The sequence below is a fragment of the Pelophylax lessonae genome (genome assembly GCF_965119305.1).
Source record: "Pelophylax lessonae genome assembly, chromosome: 4".
NCBI classification, from domain to species: Eukaryota; Metazoa; Chordata; class Amphibia; order Anura; family Ranidae; genus Pelophylax; species Pelophylax lessonae.
In genome coordinates, this window is record NC_138771.1 from 325338466 (window position 1) to 325360572 (window position 22107).

Sequence of the window (22107 nt, forward strand, 5' to 3'; positions counted from 1 at the left end):
TCTATAGTAGGGTTGACGTTTAGTTTGTTGATATCTTTTGAGACCTGTCTCACAAACAAAGCTATTGTGGGATTTTGATTTAATTGAGGAAATTTTGGAGATTTTTTCTTGAATTTTTTAGTTGGAGCTGGATCCTTTTTTTGTGTTTGTATGGATTCCTCATCAGAAGAACTGCTGAGGTTTTCCCAAATTTCTTGGTCATCGTAACCACTTTCCTGTAACAGTATATTTAAGTCCCTAAGGGCTCGATATTCTGCCGCTTTTAATTTGGAGTCAGGTCTCTGCATTTTATCCGCTTGTTTGAAAAATTTACTTTTGAAAAAAATATCCCTTGCAAAAAGATTAATGTCTTTAATGACACTAAATTTATCTGTTTTCTGACTTGGACAGAAAGATAATCCTAAATTAAGTAAATCCTCCTCCTCCTGGGTTAAAATATGAGAAGAGAGGTTTATGATGGTTAATCGATTTTGTCGGTTATCTTTACTGCAAAGGAGTCCATGCTGGCTTGTGTTTTGACTGCCAGTCGCGTGTGAGGCTTCCCTAAAAAAATCCCCTTATTTACCGTGCCTTGAGTTTTATTGCCTGTCGTCCCTTCGAGTTGTGATCCACTGGGATCTTGATTCTCGTTAGGGCCACTCATGTTTTCACTAGTTGTAGCGTCGTTATTTCTAGATTGTGATGCTTGTCCTCGTGGTGTATTGGTTTTAGTCTTAGTTTTATCTTTGTTTTTTCTCATTTGTGGATAATCCGCTCGAGGACGGCCACGTGAGTTAGATTGAGAGGAATTAGAGGCAGATGAGTCAGAGGAATGATAATCACTCCTCTTATATTCATTTCTGCGTCTTATATTCCGTTGTCCTGAATTCCATTTATAAGCTTTACCTTCATTAAAAGCTATCCGATCTCTCCAGTATTTTTTCTCCTTTCTTTGTAATATTATTCTGTTATAGTCCTCCAGGTAAGTTTTTAGTTTTACCTCTTGTTCTATATAAAGAGGAGATGTTTTTAAAGGAGTAAGTTGTTTATTAATGGTAGAAACCTCTGATTCTATATGTTTCAATTGTTTTAAATATTCCGCTTGGAGAAGAACCATTAAATTTCTTGAGCATTCATTAAGAATTCTCTCCCAATCTTGTTTCAATTCCTGCGAGATATTTTCCAGCGTTGGGAAGATCTGAATCCTCAATCCTAGAGGATTCAGACCTTCCTTCACATATTTATCGAATGTTTTAATATGCCAGTGTAGCGCTGACTTTTTTTCTAAAAATCTCTTTAGAGTAGAAAATAGAGTGTAGATGTCTGATTCTATTTGTTCCTTTTGTTGGAATTTACTCTCAATACCTGACATTAACTCCTCCCATCCATCCCCCTGAAACCCTCCCATCTAGAAGATGCGGTATAGAGCAGGCTATATAGATAGCCTGATAGAGGGTATATAGGGGAAATCTATTATGGAAACTATTTCCCGCCTTAGCCCTTTTAATATATAAGAAAAATAGTTAATTAATTAATCTCAAAAAAGTGGGTTACCAAGTAGTTATCTAAAAAGATGGGGGTAGGGTGTGTTATCCACCCAAAACATAAAGTGTAAAATAGTATAGATAGCTACCAGGTAATTGGTTACCATAATCCCGTCATAAATTGAAAGAGAAACCCCCTTAGGTTTGTGGGACTTTAAGGGTAACAGTAAAGGCTCTCATAAGAGAAGTTTTAACGTGAAATAATTATAAAATTTTTTATTTTGTAAGGTTGTGGTTGTAACAGACAATCATCATAAACTGTACATGTTTAAGTCATAGACATGAAAAAAAGCATGAATGATACAATACAGTTGTAGGTACATAGCAGAGTCCAACGCGTTTCAAAATGTTTGTTTTAGTACATAAATCTTCCTCAGGGAGTCTGCATATGTTCCTGAAATACATGGTTAAATGTAAGTTCCAAGAAACAGAATATATATAAACATTTTACAATGAAAAGTTATTTATACATGAAAAAAGTATTATTAGCATCTGCGACCACATGTTGCCCTAAAGAGGTCCTGGAAAGCCTCTTGCTAGTCCAGGATACTCCTAGAGAGGAAACCTACTCCCAGAGATTGAAAGGGAAAAAGGAGAGAGGGGGAAAGGGAAGAAGAGGAAAGGAGAGGGGAAAGGAAGAAAGGGAGGGAAAGGGGGGGAAAAAAGAAAAAGAAAAGAAAGGGGGAAGGATGAAAAGACCCCTTGTGTTAAAAAGACATACCTGCAAAACAGTAGAGCCCAAAAGAAGGTTCCCCTTTCGGGGGGGTAAAACTCCCATGCGTTGAGAGCTAGAGTCAGGTATAAAGATTTATTCTGTATCTGAAACAGTGAGTATGTTTACAACTGTCAGAGATCCAGGGTTAATGTAAGTATGTATATAAACATTGTTACAGAAGATATTCATGTAAATTCACCTGTTATGATGATTTTCATGTAGACATATAAAGAGGGGAAAAAGAAAAACGAAACCAGGAAAAATAGGGAAAAAAGAGAAAAAAGCAGATTTTTCCCAAGGAAATATTATCTTCCGATGTATATATCTCTCAGATTTATTAGAGTGGGATCCTATCAGGGGAAAAGAAAATGTATCTTTTCAGCTTTGGTAGATCAAGATAATGTATATATTATATTAAGTAATGTGATTGTAATAGCTCTTACCTCACTAATTTATTGGAGGGTGTGGGGTATCCCATCAGTTTCCAAGGGTTTTGGGGAAACCTATATCTTCCCAATGGGAATATAAATCCTTGCCTGAAAGGTATAGGACAGGGATAATATGCCTATATAGGTATACATTTTGCATATCTTATTATTACTTAAAAATAGGTATTCCACCTGAGAAGATCATACCGTTCTGATTGAAGCCTGTCGTCACCGTATCCAATGAGGACAGCGGCATATCATCCTATGAAGTATAGGATGTGATCTAAGGTTACTCGTCCTATGGATCCTGATAGTCACATAAGGAGAAAAATAAGATAAAACCCTCTTTTAATAAGTTGCCATCGTAGTTAGGAAAAAAGTTTTTAGTTATATAGGTCTCCTCCAGAGTACTCACTGTTATGTATGGATATCGGAGCGATAGGCGTTCTGTGTTGCATCGGAGAGATAGCTCTCCGTTCTGGCTCTCGGCGTCCCCTTAAGTATCCAAATGTCCAGAGTCTCGTGGTGATTCCCGCGGGAACTTTGTAAATAGTTACGTCATATCCGTCTTTTGCCACCGGAAGTTCCTCGGACTAGCGGTGACATCACATCCGCCCAAATCAAAGGCTCCGACGTGTGTCATTTCCGCCTGAAGTGCCCGGAGATTATTCCGCTGGACTGGCGGTGACGTAATATCCGCCCTTTTCTCTAATAGACTCCGCTGATATGTCCGCCTAAGTTGTAGCGGTATAGTCATGCGGTGGATACATAGAGGGGGGATAATTTTAATTAAATTTAATTTTTAATTGAAAGTGAAATAAACTTGTGAATGGGATAAATAATACCTATCTATATTATATATAGAGACTGTTAGTGGACACTTGTTTTAAAAAAAGGGGAAATCTGTAAAAGATAACGCCCCAGGCACGGGTGATGCGTATATCCCCTGGAAAAAATTGACCAGGGGTTTCAGGATGAGACATATGGAGCATTGCAACCAAATGTTAACATCCCGGAAACGCTCGTTTCTCCAGATGTTTGAGGGGCCTATTGGTGGTCCCCATAGGAGATGTCTCACCCGTGCCGGGCTCTCATTTGCAGGGGAGCCCCCCGAGGGGAAAGAGAAAAAGGATGATATAAAAGCCATGTTGGTGTCAATTGCATGGACAGGGATACAAGTTGGCTGGTAGGCCTACACAATGGGAAGAAAAAGAGCAGAATCTAGAAAGGGGGGGTTTTTTCAAAAGGAGGGAAAGGAAAAACCCCTGATGCACAGGAGAAGAGGGGCAGGAGGGGCAAGAATTCCCCAATAGGGGGATCTTTGCACAGAAAAGACCCAAAACCGGTCTGTAGTTGTAAATCCACCCACCCACAGTTAACCTGTGACAAAAGGGAAAAATGTTAATCGCAGAATGCATCACATGTTTAATTTGGACAATTTAAATGTATATCCAATTTAGGATATATTAGTATATTATAATGTTAATGATTTTGTGACCCACTCAGAGATATGATATCTCATAAAATTTGGTATCTTAGTACTATCACATAATCACGATGGGGGGAGGGGGGAAGAGGGGGAGGGTTTGCAATGTAGTGATGGTCCTAGTTTGAATAAGGAGAAGGTATTTGAGATATAAGTGAGAAATTTACCCACATTTATATAAAGTGTGGAGTATATTTCCCAAAGGAAGGGGGACATAGAGAGTGGGGACCCTCAGTCTGTTTTCCCCGAGGAAAATCCCTCTAAAAAAGGCCTATAACTTTCCGCCTCATTTAGGCCAGGGGGGGTGGTTGCCGCAAGCCTAGCAATCCAGCGCATTTCCCGCTGGAGTAGCTGCTTGTTCCAATCACCCCCCCTGGCCGGTATATGTACCCTTTCAAGGGCATAAAAGGTTACCTTGGGGGTCCTGTATTTGTGTGTAATTGCCATATGCCTACCGAGTGGTAGATAGAGGTCTCCAATATTGAGACTCTGCATATGCTTATTGATGCGTTTTCCTAGTTCTTGCTTGGTCTTCCCGACATAGAAGGCCTTACATTCGCAGCGCATCAAATACACGACCCCCTTAGTTTTACAATTTACAAAATGTTTGGGTTGAAAAATTTCACCATTGGGCAGTGTGGTTGTTTTGCATCTGACTATCACTTTGCATTGATCACATCTACCACAGGGGAATGTGCCTTTTTGTTGACATGGGTCCTCTCTATTAGGGCCTTTATACTCACTTTGTACTAAAGTATCTTTTATAGAGGTAGCTCTTCTGTATGTGATAGCTGGGGCTGGTGTCACTATATGTTGGAGGATAGGATCCTCCCTGAGTATAGCCCAGTGTTTTTTTAGAATTCCATAAATATTCTCATGTTCAGTTGAGTAATTTAAAATTATTCTTGGTGGATTCCTAGAGGGTGCTTCTTCCTGTTTCTGAGGTTTGAACAGTAAGTCCTGTCTTTTTAGGATTTGTACTTTGTTGTAATTTTTCCTGAGACATGATCTGGAATATCCCCTTTCTAAGAGTCTCTGTGTCAATTTATTTGCCTTTTCTTTGAAGTCTTTCTCAGAAGAACAATTTCTTTTAATTCTTAAATATTGTGAGTATGGAATAGATCTCTTAAGGGGTTGGGGATGAAAACTTTCTGCATGAAGCAGTGTATTGCCAGCTGTGGCTTTTCTGAATAAAGTGGTTGATAGCTGACCATCATCCTCTTTGATGATGGTAATATCAAGGAAGTCCACAGATTTAAAGTCATATTTCATAGTGAAAAATAAGTTCATATTATTCTCATTCAGTTTAGTAAGGCACTCTTTAAGTAAATCCACCGGGCCATCCCATACCATGAAGATGTCGTCGAAGTATCTCTGCCACAAAAGAAAGTGGCAAGAGTACATCGACAAGTCTTCATTGGTAATAATTTTGTGCTCCCACTCCCCCAGGTACAGGTTCGCGTAGGATGGGGCACAGCAAGTCCCCATTGCTACTCCCTGTACCTGGAGGTAGTGGGAGCCTTGAAAAGAGAACACATTGTGTTCTAAGATAAATTTCAACAAATCCACAATAAATTTATTGTAATTTGGTTCTTGTTGTCCCCTTTGTAGCAGAATATTTTTGATGGCCAAAAGGCCTTTGTCGTGTGGTATAGAATTATAGAGACATTCTGCATCTATGGTTACTAGAATAGCGTTTAACGGAATGGTGACATTTTCTATAATTTGAAGCATATGAATAGTGTCTTTAGTGTAAGATGTTAAACCAATTACATGGGGTTTGAGGTGGGCGTCCACAACACGGCTGGCAGTTTCTGTTATACTACCGTTACCCGATATTATGGGGCGGCCGGGTGGATCTCTCAGGTTTTTATGGACTTTAGGTAAACAGTAAAATGTGGGAGTACGTGGATGTAATATCCTCATGTACTCCCATATCTCTGTAGTAATGGTGCCAGTAGTTCTGGCTTCATCAATGATAGCATAGTATTCGTTATTAAATTGTTGGACTATAGAGGCAGAAATTTTTTGATAACACGTTGTGTTGTTTAGAAGTTTGTAACACATCTTCTCATAATCCACATTGTTCATTAGAACAATGTTCCCCCCCTTATCACTTGGTTTTAAAGTGATGTTATTATCTTTTTGGAGGGTTTTAAGGGCTTTACGTTGGTTTGGGAGGAGGTTATCTATAGTAGGGTTGACGTTTAGTTTGTTGATATCTTTTGAGACCTGTCTCACAAACAAAGCTATTGTGGGATTTTGATTTAATTGAGGAAATTTTGGAGATTTTTTCTTGAATTTTTTAGTTGGAGCTGGATCCTTTTTTTGTGTTTGTATGGATTCCTCATCAGAAGAACTGCTGAGGTTTTCCCAAATTTCTTGGTCATCGTAACCACTTTCCTGTAACAGTATATTTAAGTCCCTAAGGGCTCGATATTCTGCCGCTTTTAATTTGGAGTCAGGTCTCTGCATTTTATCCGCTTGTTTGAAAAATTTACTTTTGAAAAAAATATCCCTTGCAAAAAGATTAATGTCTTTAATGACACTAAATTTATCTGTTTTCTGACTTGGACAGAAAGATAATCCTAAATTAAGTAAATCCTCCTCCTCCTGGGTTAAAATATGAGAAGAGAGGTTTATGATGGTTAATCGATTTTGTCGGTTATCTTTACTGCAAAGGAGTCCATGCTGGCTTGTGTTTTGACTGCCAGTCGCGTGTGAGGCTTCCCTAAAAAAATCCCCTTATTTACCGTGCCTTGAGTTTTATTGCCTGTCGTCCCTTCGAGTTGTGATCCACTGGGATCTTGATTCTCGTTAGGGCCACTCATGTTTTCACTAGTTGTAGCGTCGTTATTTCTAGATTGTGATGCTTGTCCTCGTGGTGTATTGGTTTTAGTCTTAGTTTTATCTTTGTTTTTTCTCATTTGTGGATAATCCGCTTGAGGACGGCCACGTGAGTTAGATTGAGAGGAATTAGAGGCAGATGAGTCAGAGGAATGATAATCACTCCTCTTATATTCATTTCTGCGTCTTATATTCCGTTGTCCTGAATTCCATTTATAAGCTTTACCTTCATTAAAAGCTATCCGATCTCTCCAGTATTTTTTCTCCTTTCTTTGTAATATTATTCTGTTATAGTCCTCCAGGTAAGTTTTTAGTTTTACCTCTTGTTCTATATAAAGAGGAGATGTTTTTAAAGGAGTAAGTTGTTTATTAATGGTAGAAACCTCTGATTCTATATGTTTCAATTGTTTTAAATATTCCGCTTGGAGAAGAACCATTAAATTTCTTGAGCATTCATTAAGAATTCTCTCCCAATCTTGTTTCAATTCCTGCGAGATATTTTCCAGCGTTGGGAAGATCTGAATCCTCAATCCTAGAGGATTCAGACCTTCCTTCACATATTTATCGAATGTTTTAATATGCCAGTGTAGCGCTGACTTTTTTTCTAAAAATCTCTTTAGAGTAGAAAATAGAGTGTAGATGTCTGATTCTATTTGTTCCTTTTGTTGGAATTTACTCTCAATACCTGACATTAACTCCTCCCATCCATCCCCCTGAAACCCTCCCATCTAGAAGATGCGGTATAGAGCAGGCTATATAGATAGCCTGATAGAGGGTATATAGGGGAAATCTATTATGGAAACTATTTCCCGCCTTAGCCCTTTTAATATATAAGAAAAATAGTTAATTAATTAATCTCAAAAAAGTGGGTTACCAAGTAGTTATCTAAAAAGATGGGGGTAGGGTGTGTTATCCACCCAAAACATAAAGTGTAAAATAGTATAGATAGCTACCAGGTAATTGGTTACCATAATCCCGTCATAAATTGAAAGAGAAACCCCCTTAGGTTTGTGGGACTTTAAGGGTAACAGTAAAGGCTCTCATAAGAGAAGTTTTAACGTGAAATAATTATAAAATTTTTTATTTTGTAAGGTTGTGGTTGTAACAGACAATCATCATAAACTGTACATGTTTAAGTCATAGACTCGAAAAAAAGCATGAATGATACAATACAGTTGTAGGTACATAGCAGAGTCCAACGCGTTTCAAAATGTTTGTTTTAGTACATAAATCTTCCTCAGGGAGTCTGCATATGTTCCTGAAATACATGGTTAAATGTAAGTTCCAAGAAACAGAATATATATAAACATTTTACAATGAAAAGTTATTTATACATGAAAAAAGTATTATTAGCATCTGCGACCACATGTTGCCCTAAAGAGGTCCTGGAAAGCCTCTTGCTAGTCCAGGATACTCCTAGAGAGGAAACCTACTCCCAGAGATTGAAAGGGAAAAAGGAGAGAGGGGGAAAGGGAAGAAGAGGAAAGGAGAGGGGAAAGGAAGAAAGGGAGGGAAAGGGGGGGAAAAAAGAAAAAGAAAAGAAAGGGGGAAGGATGAAAAGACCCCTTGTGTTAAAAAGACATACCTGCAAAACAGTAGAGCCCAAAAGAAGGTTCCCCTTTCGGGGGGGTAAAACTCCCATGCGTTGAGAGCTAGAGTCAGGTATAAAGATTTATTCTGTATCTGAAACAGTGAGTATGTTTACAACTGTCAGAGATCCAGGGTTAATGTAAGTATGTATATAAACATTGTTACAGAAGATATTCATGTAAATTCACCTGTTATGATGATTTTCATGTAGACATATAAAGAGGGGAAAAAGAAAAACGAAACCAGGAAAAATAGGGAAAAAAGAGAAAAAAGCAGATTTTTCCCAAGGAAATATTATCTTCCGATGTATATATCTCTCAGATTTATTAGAGTGTATAAATAACTTTTCATTGTAAAATGTTTATATATATTCTGTTTCTTGGAACTTACATTTAACCATGTATTTCAGGAACATATGCAGACTCCCTGAGGAAGATTTATGTACTAAAACAAACATTTTGAAACGCGTTGGACTCTGCTATGTACCTACAACTGTATTGTATCATTCATGCTTTTTTTCGAGTCTATGACTTAAACATGTACAGTTTATGATGATTGTCTGTTACAACCACAACCTTACAAAATAAAAAATTTTATAATTATTTCACGTTAAAACTTCTCTTATGAGAGCCTTTACTGTTACCCTTAAAGTCCCACAAACCTAAGGGGGTTTCTCTTTCAATTTATGACGGGATTATGGTAACCAATTACCTGGTAGCTATCTATACTATTTTACACTTTATGTTTTGGGTGGATAACACACCCTACCCCCATCTTTTTAGATAACTACTTGGTAACCCACTTTTTTGAGATTAATTAATTAACTATTTTTCTTATATATTAAAAGGGCTAAGGCGGGAAATAGTTTCCATAATAGATTTCCCCTATATACCCTCTATCAGGCTATCTATATAGCCTGCTCTATACCGCATCTTCTAGATGGGAGGGTTTCAGGGGGATGGATGGGAGGAGTTAATGTCAGGTATTGAGAGTAAATTCCAACAAAAGGAACAAATAGAATCAGACATCTACACTCTATTTTCTACTCTAAAGAGATTTTTAGAAAAAAAGTCAGCGCTACACTGGCATATTAAAACATTCGATAAATATGTGAAGGAAGGTCTGAATCCTCTAGGATTGAGGATTCAGATCTTCCCAACGCTGGAAAATATCTCGCAGGAATTGAAACAAGATTGGGAGAGAATTCTTAATGAATGCTCAAGAAATTTAATGGTTCTTCTCCAAGCGGAATATTTAAAACAATTGAAACATATAGAATCAGAGGTTTCTACCATTAATAAACAACTTACTCCTTTAAAAACATCTCCTCTTTATATAGAACAAGAGGTAAAACTAAAAACTTACCTGGAGGACTATAACAGAATAATATTACAAAGAAAGGAGAAAAAATACTGGAGAGATCGGATAGCTTTTAATGAAGGTAAAGCTTATAAATGGAATTCAGGACAACGGAATATAAGACGCAGAAATGAATATAAGAGGAGTGATTATCATTCCTCTGACTCATCTGCCTCTAATTCCTCTCAATCTAACTCACGTGGCCGTCCTCGAGCGGATTATCCACAAATGAGAAAAAACAAAGATAAAACTAAGACTAAAACCAATACACCACGAGGACAAGCATCACAATCTAGAAATAACGACGCTACAACTAGTGAAAACATGAGTGGCCCTAACGAGAATCAAGATCCCAGTGGATCACAACTCGAAGGGACGACAGGCAATAAAACTCAAGGCACGGTAAATAAGGGGATTTTTTTAGGGAAGCCTCACACGCGACTGGCAGTCAAAACACAAGCCAGCATGGACTCCTTTGCAGTAAAGATAACCGACAAAATCGATTAACCATCATAAACCTCTCTTCTCATATTTTAACCCAGGAGGAGGAGGATTTACTTAATTTAGGATTATCTTTCTGTCCAAGTCAGAAAACAGATAAATTTAGTGTCATTAAAGACATTAATCTTTTTGCAAGGGATATTTTTTTCAAAAGTAAATTTTTCAAACAAGCGGATAAAATGCAGAGACCTGACTCCAAATTAAAAGCGGCAGAATATCGAGCCCTTAGGGACTTAAATATACTGTTACAGGAAAGTGGTTACGATGACCAAGAAATTTGGGAAAACCTCAGCAGTTCTTCTGATGAGGAATCCATACAAACACAAAAAAAGGATCCAGCTCCAACTAAAAAATTCAAGAAAAAATCTCCAAAATTTCCTCAATTAAATCAAAATCCCATAATAGCTTTGTTTGTGAGACAGGTCTCAAAAGATATCAACAAACTAAACGTCAACCCTACTATAGATAACCTCCTCCCAAACCAACGTAAAGCCCTTAAAACCCTCCAAAAAGATAATAACATCACTTTAAAACCAAGTGATAAGGGGGGGAACATTGTTCTAATGAACAATGTGGATTATGAGAAGATGTGTTACAAACTTCTAAACAACACAACGTGTTATCAAAAAATTTCTGCCTCTATAGTCCAACAATTTAATAACGAATACTATGCTATCATTGATGAAGCCAGAACTACTGGCACCATTACTACAGAGATATGGGAGTACATGAGGATATTACATCCACGTACTCCCACATTTTACTGTTTACCTAAAGTCCATAAAAACCTGAGAGATCCACCCGGCCGCCCCATAATATCGGGTAACGGTAGTATAACAGAAACTGCCAGCCGTGTTGTGGACGCCCACCTCAAACCCCATGTAATTGGTTTAACATCTTACACTGAAGACACTATTCATATGCTTCAAATTATAGAAAATGTCACCATTCCGTTAAACGCTATTCTAGTAACCATAGATGCAGAATGTCTCTATAATTCTATACCACACGACAAAGGCCTTTTGGCCATCAAAAATATTCTGCTACAAAGGGGACAACAAGAACCAAATTACAATAAATTTATTGTGGATTTGTTGAAATTTATCTTAGAACACAATGTGTTCTCTTTTCAAGGCTCCCACTACCTCCAGGTACAGGGAGTAGCAATGGGGACTTGCTGTGCCCCATCCTACGCGAACCTGTACCTGGGGGAGTGGGAGCACAAAATTATTACCAATGAAGACTTGTCGATGTACTCTTGCCACTTTCTTTTGTGGCAGAGATACATCGACGACATCTTCATGGTATGGGATGGCCCGGTGGATTTACTTAAAGAGTGCCTTACTAAACTGAATGAGAATAATATGAACTTATTTTTCACTATGAAATATGACTTTAAATCTGTGGACTTCCTTGATATTACCATCATCAAAGAGGATGATGGTCAGCTATCAACCACTTTATTCAGAAAAGCCACAGCTGGCAATACACTGCTTCATGCAGAAAGTTTTCATCCCCAACCCCTTAAGAGATCTATTCCATACTCACAATATTTAAGAATTAAAAGAAATTGTTCTTCTGAGAAAGACTTCAAAGAAAAGGCAAATAAATTGACACAGAGACTCTTAGAAAGGGGATATTCCAGATCATGTCTCAGGAAAAATTACAACAAAGTACAAATCCTAAAAAGACAGGACTTACTGTTCAAACCTCAGAAACAGGAAGAAGCACCCTCTAGGAATCCACCAAGAATAATTTTAAATTACTCAACTGAACATGAGAATATTTATGGAATTCCAAAAAAAAAAAACACTGGGCTATACTCAGGGAGGATCCTATCCTCCAACATATAGTGACACCAGCCCCAGCTATCACATACAGAAGAGCTACCTCTATAAAAGATACTTTAGTACAAAGTGAGTATAAAGGCCCTAATAGAGAGGACCCATGTCAACAAAAAGGCACATTCCCCTGTGGTAGATGTGATCAATGCAAAGTGATAGTCAGATGCAAAACAACCACACTGCCCAATGGTGAAATTTTTCAACCCAAACATTTTGTAAATTGTAAAACTAAGGGGGTCGTGTATTTGATGCGCTGCGAATGTAAGGCCTTCTATGTCGGGAAGACCAAGCAAGAACTAGGAAAATGCATCAATAAGCATATGCAGAGTCTCAATATTGGAGACCTCTATCTACCACTCGGTAGGCATATGGCAATTACACACAAATACAGGACCCCCAAGGTAACCTTTTATGCCCTTGAAAGGGTACATATACCGGCCAGGGGGGGTGATTGGAACAAGCAGCTACTCCAGCGGGAAATGCGCTGGATTGCTAGGCTTGCGGCAACCACCCCCCCTGGCCTAAATGAGGCGGAAAGTTATAGGCCTTTTTTAGAGGGATTTTCCTCGGGGAAAACAGACTGAGGGTCCCCACTCTCTATGTCCCCCTTCCTTTGGGAAATATACTCCACACTTTATATAAATGTGGGTAAATTTCTCACTTATATCTCAAATACCTTCTCCTTATTCAAACTAGGACCATCACTACATTGCAAACCCTCCCCCTCTTCCCCCCTCCCCCCATCGTGATTATGTGATAGTACTAAGATACCAAATTTTATGAGATATCATATCTCTGAGTGGGTCACAAAATCATTAACATTATAATATACTAATATATCCTAAATTGGATATACATTTAAATTGTCCAAATTAAACATGTGATGCATTCTGCGATTAACATTTTTCCCTTTTGTCACAGGTTAACTGTGGGTGGGTGGATTTACAACTACAGACCGGTTTTGGGTCTTTTCTGTGCAAAGATCCCCCTATTGGGGAATTCTTGCCCCTCCTGCCCCTCTTCTCCTGTGCATCAGGGGTTTTTCCTTTCCCTCCTTTTGAAAAAACCCCCCCTTTCTAGATTCTGCTCTTTTTCTTCCCATTGTGTAGGCCTACCAGCCAACTTGTATCCCTGTCCATGCAATTGACACCAACATGGCTTTTATATCATCCTTTTTCTCTTTCCCCTCGGGGGGCTCCCCTGCAAATGAGAGCCCGGCACGGGTGAGACATCTCCTATGGGGACCACCAATAGGCCCCTCAAACATCTGGAGAAACGAGCGTTTCCGGGATGTTAACATTTGGTTGCAATGCTCCATATGTCTCATCCTGAAACCCCTGGTCAATTTTTTCCAGGGGATATACGCATCACCCGTGCCTGGGGCGTTATCTTTTACAGATTTCCCCTTTTTTTAAAACAAGTGTCCACTAACAGTCTCTATATATAATATAGATAGGTATTATTTATCCCATTCACAAGTTTATTTCACTTTCAATTAAAAATTAAATTTAATTAAAATTATCCCCCCTCTATGTATCCACCGCATGACTATACCGCTACAACTTAGGCGGACATATCAGCGGAGTCTATTAGAGAAAAGGGCGGATATTACGTCACCGCCAGTCCAGCGGAATAATCTCCGGGCACTTCAGGCGGAAATGACACACGTCGGAGCCTTTGATTTGGGCGGATGTGATGTCACCGCTAGTCCGAGGAACTTCCGGTGGCAAAAGACGGATATGACGTAACTATTTACAAAGTTCCCGCGGGAATCACCACGAGACTCTGGACATTTGGATACTTAAGGGGACGCCGAGAGCCAGAACGGAGAGCTATCTCTCCGATGCAACACAGAACGCCTATCGCTCCGATATCCATACATAACAGTGAGTACTCTGGAGGAGACCTATATAACTAAAAACTTTTTTCCTAACTACGATGGCAACTTATTAAAAGAGGGTTTTATCTTATTTTTCTCCTTATGTGACTATCAGGATCCATAGGACGAGTAACCTTAGATCACATCCTATACTTCATAGGATGATATGCCGCTGTCCTCATTGGATACGGTGACGACAGGCTTCAATCAGAACGGTATGATCTTCTCAGGTGGAATACCTATTTTTAAGTAATAATAAGATATGCAAAATGTATACCTATATAGGCATATTATCCCTGTCCTATACCTTTCAGGCAAGGATTTATATTCCCATTGGGAAGATATAGGTTTCCCCAAAACCCTTGGAAACTGATGGGATACCCCACACCCTCCAATAAATTAGTGAGGTAAGAGCTATTACAATCACATTACTTAATATAATATATACATTATCTTGATCTACCAAAGCTGAAAAGATACATTTTCTTTTCCCCTGATAGGATCCCACTCTAATAAATCTGAGAGATATATACATCGGAAGATAATATTTCCTTGGGAAAAATCTGCTTTTTTCTCTTTTTTCCCTATTTTTCCTGGTTTCGTTTTTCTTTTTCCCCTCTTTATATGTCTACATGAAAATCATCATAACAGGTGAATTTACATGAATATCTTCTGTAACAATGTTTATATACATACTTACATTAACCCTGGATCTCTGACAGTTGTAAACATACTCACTGTTTCAGATACAGAATAAATCTTTATACCTGACTCTAGCTCTCAACGCATGGGAGTTTTACCCCCCCGAAAGGGGAACCTTCTTTTGGGCTCTACTGTTTTGCAGGTATGTCTTTTTAACACAAGGGGTCTTTTCATCCTTCCCCCTTTCTTTTCTTTTTCTTTTTTCCCCCCCTTTCCCTCCCTTTCTTCCTTTCCCCTCTCCTTTCCTCTTCTTCCCTTTCCCCCTCTCTCCTTTTTCCCTTTCAATCTCTGGGAGTAGGTTTCCTCTCTAGGAGTATCCTGGACTAGCAAGAGGCTTTCCAGGACCTCTTTAGGGCAACATGTGGTCGCAGATGCTAATAATACTTTTTTCATGTATAAATAACTTTTCATTGTAAAATGTTTATATATATTCTGTTTCTTGGAACTTACATTTAACCATGTATTTCAGGAACATATGCAGACTCCCTGAGGAAGATTTATGTACTAAAACAAACATTTTGAAACGCGTTGGACTCTGCTATGTACCTACAACTGTATTGTATCATTCATGCTTTTTTTCGAGTCTATGACTTAAACATGTACAGTTTATGATGATTGTCTGTTACAACCACAACCTTACAAAATAAAAAATTTTATAATTATTTCACGTTAAAACTTCTCTTATGAGAGCCTTTACTGTTACCCTTAAAGTCCCACAAACCTAAGGGGGTTTCTCTTTCAATTTATGACGGGATTATGGTAACCAATTACCTGGTAGCTATCTATACTATTTTACACCCTATAATCTTTTACTTACAAAACCACCAGACATATATAGCGGATAAAAAACACAATATGCCAACATGTTTCACAGTTTATCCTCTCCGCTTCTTCAAGGCTTATTTTGTGTGTGTTGTCTGAATGTTTTTCACAAATATCCAAGGGTAAAATCAAAAAAGAGATGTGATTGTCAGGTGTGGTACAGTAAGGGGGAGACCAAAGATTTACATATGCATCAAATACTGCAGACTCCTAACCGTGAAACCGATGAAACTGCGTCACGGTTCCCCAATATGTACTGCGTGCATATTCTATTATACAGCGAGCTAGCTTCCAAACCGACTTTCATCCGTATAGGTTACCCACCTCAAATACACCATAAACTTGCAATACAGATGCCTGGGTCTCCCGAGACCCTGCCATGTCAGCAGATAATAATATATTATTTTGCTTGATTAACCACTTCCATACTGGGCCAATTCTGGCACTCCACTCCTATGGAAAAATCTACTTAGGGAATAAAATGGCGGTCATTGCAACTTTGTATGTCACACAGTATTTGCGCAGCAATTTTTCAAATTCGTTTTTTTTTGGGGGGAAAAAAACGTTTTATGAATTTAAAAAACAAAAACAAAAACTAAAGTTAGCCCAATTTTTTGTATAATGTCAAAGATGATGTTACGCAGAATAAATCGATACCTAACATGTCCCTTTTTAAATCTGCGCACGCTCTCATGGAATGACCCTAAACTTCGGTACTTAAAAATCTCCATAGGCAATGCTCTAAAAATTTTTACAGGTTACATGTTTAGAGATACAGAGGAGGTCTTGGGCTAGAATTGTTACTCTCGCTCTATCATTCGTGGCAATAACTCACATGTGTGGATTGAACCCCGTTTACATATGCATTCACTTCTGCATGTGAGCACGTGGGGACGGGAGCACTTTAATTTTATTTAAATTTTTTTTAGTTTATTTTTACACTTTCCCTTTAAATGTATTTTTTATTTTGTAAACATTCCTTGTAATAGGAATAGTGCATGACAGGTCCTCTTTATGGAGAGATCTGGGGTCAATGAAACCTCAGATCTCTCCTATAGGCTAGAAAGCCTGAAATAAAAAAAAAAAAAAAAACGATCTTGGCTATCCAATAGGAATAATGCATGGTAGGTCCTCTTTATTGAGAGATCTGTGGTCAATAAGACCTCAGATTTCTCCTACAGGCTGGAATGCCTGAAATCCCCCCCCCCCAAAAAAAAAAAAAAAAAAAATGATCTTGGCTATCCAGCCGAGATCACGGCAGTATTTACAACTGCCAGGTCGGGCGTGACATCAAATCAGCCTGCCTGGGCGTTCGAGAGTCATAGAGACTGCCAGAGACCATCTGGTCCTCAGCATTCTCTATGGTGTACTTACGCTACTAGAGGATTCCTTCTCCGGCTCACCAATCCCGCCGCCTGTAGGAACAATTAAGTAGCTGAACAGTGGCTATGATTGTTCTTATGATGAAGTAAATTGCCAACTAAAGGTGCATCATTCAGATATCCCCACTCAAAGCCCAGAACATCATATGACGTCACGCAGTAAGGAAGTGGTTAAAAAAAGTACCTTTTCAGCAGCAGATTATTCCTCTTAACTGTGTGAGAAAAACATGGGATTACGGGTAAACCTTATACCCATAAACCCATGTTTATTCCTTGTAGTTAGAGGGCTGGGCTGGAAGAGAGCATTTGTCTTTTAGACACATGCCCCCTTCTATGACACTGCAGTGAGAGGAGAGCCTCCACTGCAGCATTTTTATTGGACAGCTTGGACCAAGGGTGCTTTACCATTGGTCCAAGGCTCCAAGCTGTCCATTGAGCTCAGTGCCTCTGACAAGAAGTCATCCTCTCAGTCTGCTGCAAACAGCATGTGCCAGCTTGCGTTTAAACTGGTTGCGCTGTATGTAGATTTTGACAGGCTGCACAAGGAGACCCGTATCTCCGGAACCATAGATGCTAGGAGCCCCAAATTTTGACCAGTGGTGGGGTAGGTAGCCGAAGACTCATGTTCATGGCAGGTGAGGCCTCCCCTGACTGCACGTACCTGGTGCTAATAGTACTGAATATAGGTAACAGTCAGCAGAATTGTAAAGATATTAGCATAATAACTAATAAATAAGAATATAGGACCATCTATAGATCTGGCAAAACAACAACCTGACCAATAAATGTCATAAAGCAAGGCTGTCAAAGAAAGGACTCCACTGTAGTGGCCATTAGGAATACAAAAAACAAACATCCCCTTTGACAAAGTCAGGAAGTGACGAAACGTTAGGGGCATGGCACGACGACAGACTGAAGGAGTGATCGAGGTGAGCAAGGTGATTCATCTGGCTCCGTGGACATTATGTACTTCCTGCTGCAGCCTCCCGGACTAGAGTGAGCTTCCCTATCCCTCTCATTTGTTTATTAGGTTAAATACATGTACGGGCATTTTATATTGTTTTTGTGGATTTAATAAAGTGTTTTAATGGTACTGCACCAGTGGGGTCCCTCTGTTATATGTTTTTTTCCACATGGTTTGGAGCTAAGGATTATCCCCCCAACCTTCTGGTTTATATGAGGACCTCTGTCTGCATTGCCTTGGTGGAACACCACAGCCAACAGTAATATACACAGCGAAATTTGCCTTATCCACGAGAGTGGTAGGCAACAAATGAGGGTGAGTTGCTAACTTGACGGGTGTGGAGCACATCGGTGGTGGATCTAATTTGGGTGTCACTTCATTATTAGCACTGGAATCTCACAAGATCATTTGGTTTATCACGTTTATAGAAGTTATTTTTTGGACTTCATTTTTTGGACTCACATTTATTCACAGTATATTTAGTTTTTTGGATTCCATATCCAACATTCATATTGTGGACTTTCTGGGCACCGTTTATTGATGCACCATTATTTGATGTATTGAGGATTGCTTTTATTTTATTTATTGGTGTTGTGCGCAACTCGTGTCATGGTTTTCTTTCACTATTTTCACAAAAAACAAACATTAATGTAATGTAATGTAAATATACTGTACAAATGCCATGATTTTAATCAAAATGGCAGAAAGGTTATCTTAGTATTCAGAATGGTACATTTGCTTAAGTATCCATGTGCAATCACAGGCTGACTTGTAGCCTTACATTAAGGATTGACACTAGCCCAAAATATGTGCTGGCTTACCTGCTGCTAATGTTGGCACCAAACAAGCTATTTAAACTTGCTAGCTGCATATACCCAGTGCTATCTAGTCTACAGCATTAATTGTCAATCTTTGATCCGTGACTTAGTGCCTGAATATCTTTTATAGACCACCATCAACCTTTAACCTGCATCTACAAGGGGTTAAATAGGAATATAGGAATACATTTTATTTACAATAATTCTATTTTACTTCTAATGTTTCTTTAACTGATGTCATATGCAGACCAAAGTTCACACCTTTGATCTACATTTGAATAAAGCAGTAAATACAGTGCAGGAGTACATTGCTACACCGTTTTACTCAATAACATGTCATTTTACATAGGAGAGACAGCATTTTAACAGTCACTCCTGCTATGTATTACATAGCAATCCCCAACTGTCATTTTGACAGCTGGTAATTGCCAATAATAAGGCTGGGAGCACAAAGATAGGGGGGTAAGAACGGAACATAAGAAATATACACTAGAAACCTTTTTGCAAATGTATACAACAAAAATCTATAAATGTCCGAAAAGTTTATAAAACTTATAATTTTTTATGCTCACTCGCTTGGTGATAGTACTGCATTACCCTGCCCATGTGCACTTTTCCCTTGCTAATTAAAATTTGATTTTTATCACCTTCAGTTCATTTTGGTTTGTTGTATTTGAAAGAGACATGCTAGCTAGGGGGTCCATTTATCAAGGTCTGCAAGCACGATTCACTCAACTTTCATCCACAAATCACCCATTTTTTCAATCTAAATCTTATGTGGAAAATTGGTGCATCTTAAAAGAATGTTCTGTGAATCTTCAGTGAAAACATTTGTAAATAGATCACTAAGGGTCGGCGGCTCTTTTGAGTGAGTTTGGGCTTGTGGTATGTTTTTGTACCTGAAGTGAGGATGATTTCACCTCACATATGAGTCTGCCCCCTTTTTATTTATTCAAAGTTAAAGCAGTTGTAACCCTAAAAAAAAAAAAAAAAAAAAAAAGAAAGATCTTGTTCCTTTAAAGCATGATGGTAAAGGTATATATAGATCTTAGTGTGTATGTGCCCCAAAGGACTGACTGCCACATCCCTAATACATAGGATATAGAGAAAGGAAAAAAAAACCCAGATGGGACTTTAAGGGCAGACAATAAGTAACATAGAGTAGCAATATAAAAAACATAGTGTTTATTTCACATAGGAATAAAATTGACAGTACATATCAAAATAAAAGCAACATAGTGGACCATCTGTAAAAGTGCAAGTGTACTGCAGGTTTAATCAGGGTGAGTGAAAGGGTATCAGGATACAACAACAACAATATATATCCATATCCAACATGTTTCGGAACATCAACAATTCCTTCTTCAGGGAGTAAATCTGAACATAGTACTTGGGTATTGATACATGCACATTCAGAAATATGTAGGGATTTTAGGGCCTAAATGCCTGTCTCACCAGGAATACAACACAGGTTTAGGCCCTCAGTATAGGGCTGACTGAGTGTGGGTCACGCACAAACAAATAAAGGATAACAGTGTAGGTAATTGGGGACTCAGTATCGAGCAGAGAATCTCCCAGGTCTCGGCTATGTTAGATGCCCTCAAGAATCGCCAATGTGCCAATCGGTCATGTCTCAAGTGGTGCAGAAAACACAAGTATCCAGGGAATAGCACTGGATACTTGTGTTTTGTTTGTGTGCGGCCCACACTCAGTCAGCCCTATATTGAGAGCTTCAACCTGTGTTGTATTCCTGGTGAGACAGGCATTTGAGACCTAAAATCCTTACATATCTCTGAATGTGCATGTATCAATACCCAAGTACTGTGTTCAGATTTATTCCCTGAGCCCCGGTTCACACTTCTGCGTGTGCGGGGTTCGCATGTAATGTCGGAGCGCACTGCTCCGACATTACATGCGATCAGCTGTGCGGTGCGAGTTTAGCCATACAGTTTGTATGGCTAAATTCGCATCGCACCCGCAGCAAAAACGCACAGGAGGCATTTTTGCTGCCGCATCAGGATCGGATGGCACAGCGGTTCACACTTGTGCGATCCGATCCTGTGCGAACTGCACGATCGCACTGCGATATGCGATCAAACTGGGGGTGTCGTTAAGATTACATTGACACCCCCAGCGTATCGCATATGGCAGTGTGAATTGCCGGGGGTGCGTGTGCGATGCGGGAACAGGCTGCAAATTCGCAGCCTTCCCGCATCGCATAAATGTGAACCGAGCCTTAAGAAGGAATTGTTGATGTTTCGAAACATGTTTGATATGGATATATCAGTGTGAGCATATTGGGTTGGACATTGTAGCCTGATACCCTTTCACTCACCCTGATTAAACCTGCGGTGCATTTGCACTTTTACAGATGATCCACTATGTTGCTTTTATTTTGATATGTATTGTCAATTTTATTCCTATGTGAAATAAACACTATGTTTTTATATTGATATTTATGTTACTTATTGTCTGCACTTAACCACTTGCCGACCGCTCACGTTGAGCCTACTGTGGCAAAGTGCTTAGTTATCGTCCAGCGACGTAGACCTACGTCGCTGGACTCCTCCACTTGTGGGCGGCTCACTCCCGCTGTATTCAGTCACAACGGGAGTCGGGCCAGGGGAGGAGCGGCGGTGATCACCGCCGCTCTTCCCCGATCATCGGGGATCGAGTGTGGAGATCCGCCCGCTTGTGTAAACAAAGCGGACGGATCTCCTAAGTGACAGGCAGGGACAGATTGCAGGATTCAGCATAGCTGAACCTGTGATCTGTGCCTGTGTCACAGTCCCCTCCCCCCACACACGTCTGTAAGCACCAGGCATACATTAACCCCTTGATCACCAATAAAAGTCAACCCCTTCCCTGCCAGTGTAATTTTTACAGTAACAGTTCATATTTATAGCACTGATTACTGTAGTAATGTCACTGGTACCCCCAAAAGTGTCAAAAATGTCAGTCTAGGGTCCGATCTGTCCGTCGCAATGTCGCAGTCCCGCAAAAAAAATCGCAGATCGCCGCCAGATCGCCGCCATTACTAGTTAAAAAAAAAACACAATAAAAATGACATAAATTTACCATAGTTAGTAGCTGCGATAACTTTTGCGCAAACCAATCAAAATACGCTTATTGCGATTTTTTTTTTACCACAAATATGTAGCAGAAAACAAATTGGCCTGAAATGTTAAAAAAATTTGATTTTTAAATTTTTGGGGGGGGGGGGGGAAGGAAAATTTGAAAATATTCT

At 39.2% G+C, this 22107-nt stretch overlaps 1 protein-coding gene across 1 annotated transcript in view; it reads right to left on the reverse strand.

The window, feature by feature from the left end:
- LOC309552642 (sulfate transporter-like) overlaps nt 1–22107 on the reverse strand; it is a gene marked incomplete at its 5' end in the record, with an annotated part of 66205 nt that overhangs the window by 36891 nt on the left and 7207 nt on the right. The window contains 2 exons of the mRNA XM_082253580.1: nt 566–861; nt 6926–7201. Coding sequence (XP_082109706.1) covers nt 566–861; nt 6926–7201 — 572 coding nt within the window. The remainder of the gene's footprint in view (nt 1–565; nt 862–6925; nt 7202–22107) is intronic.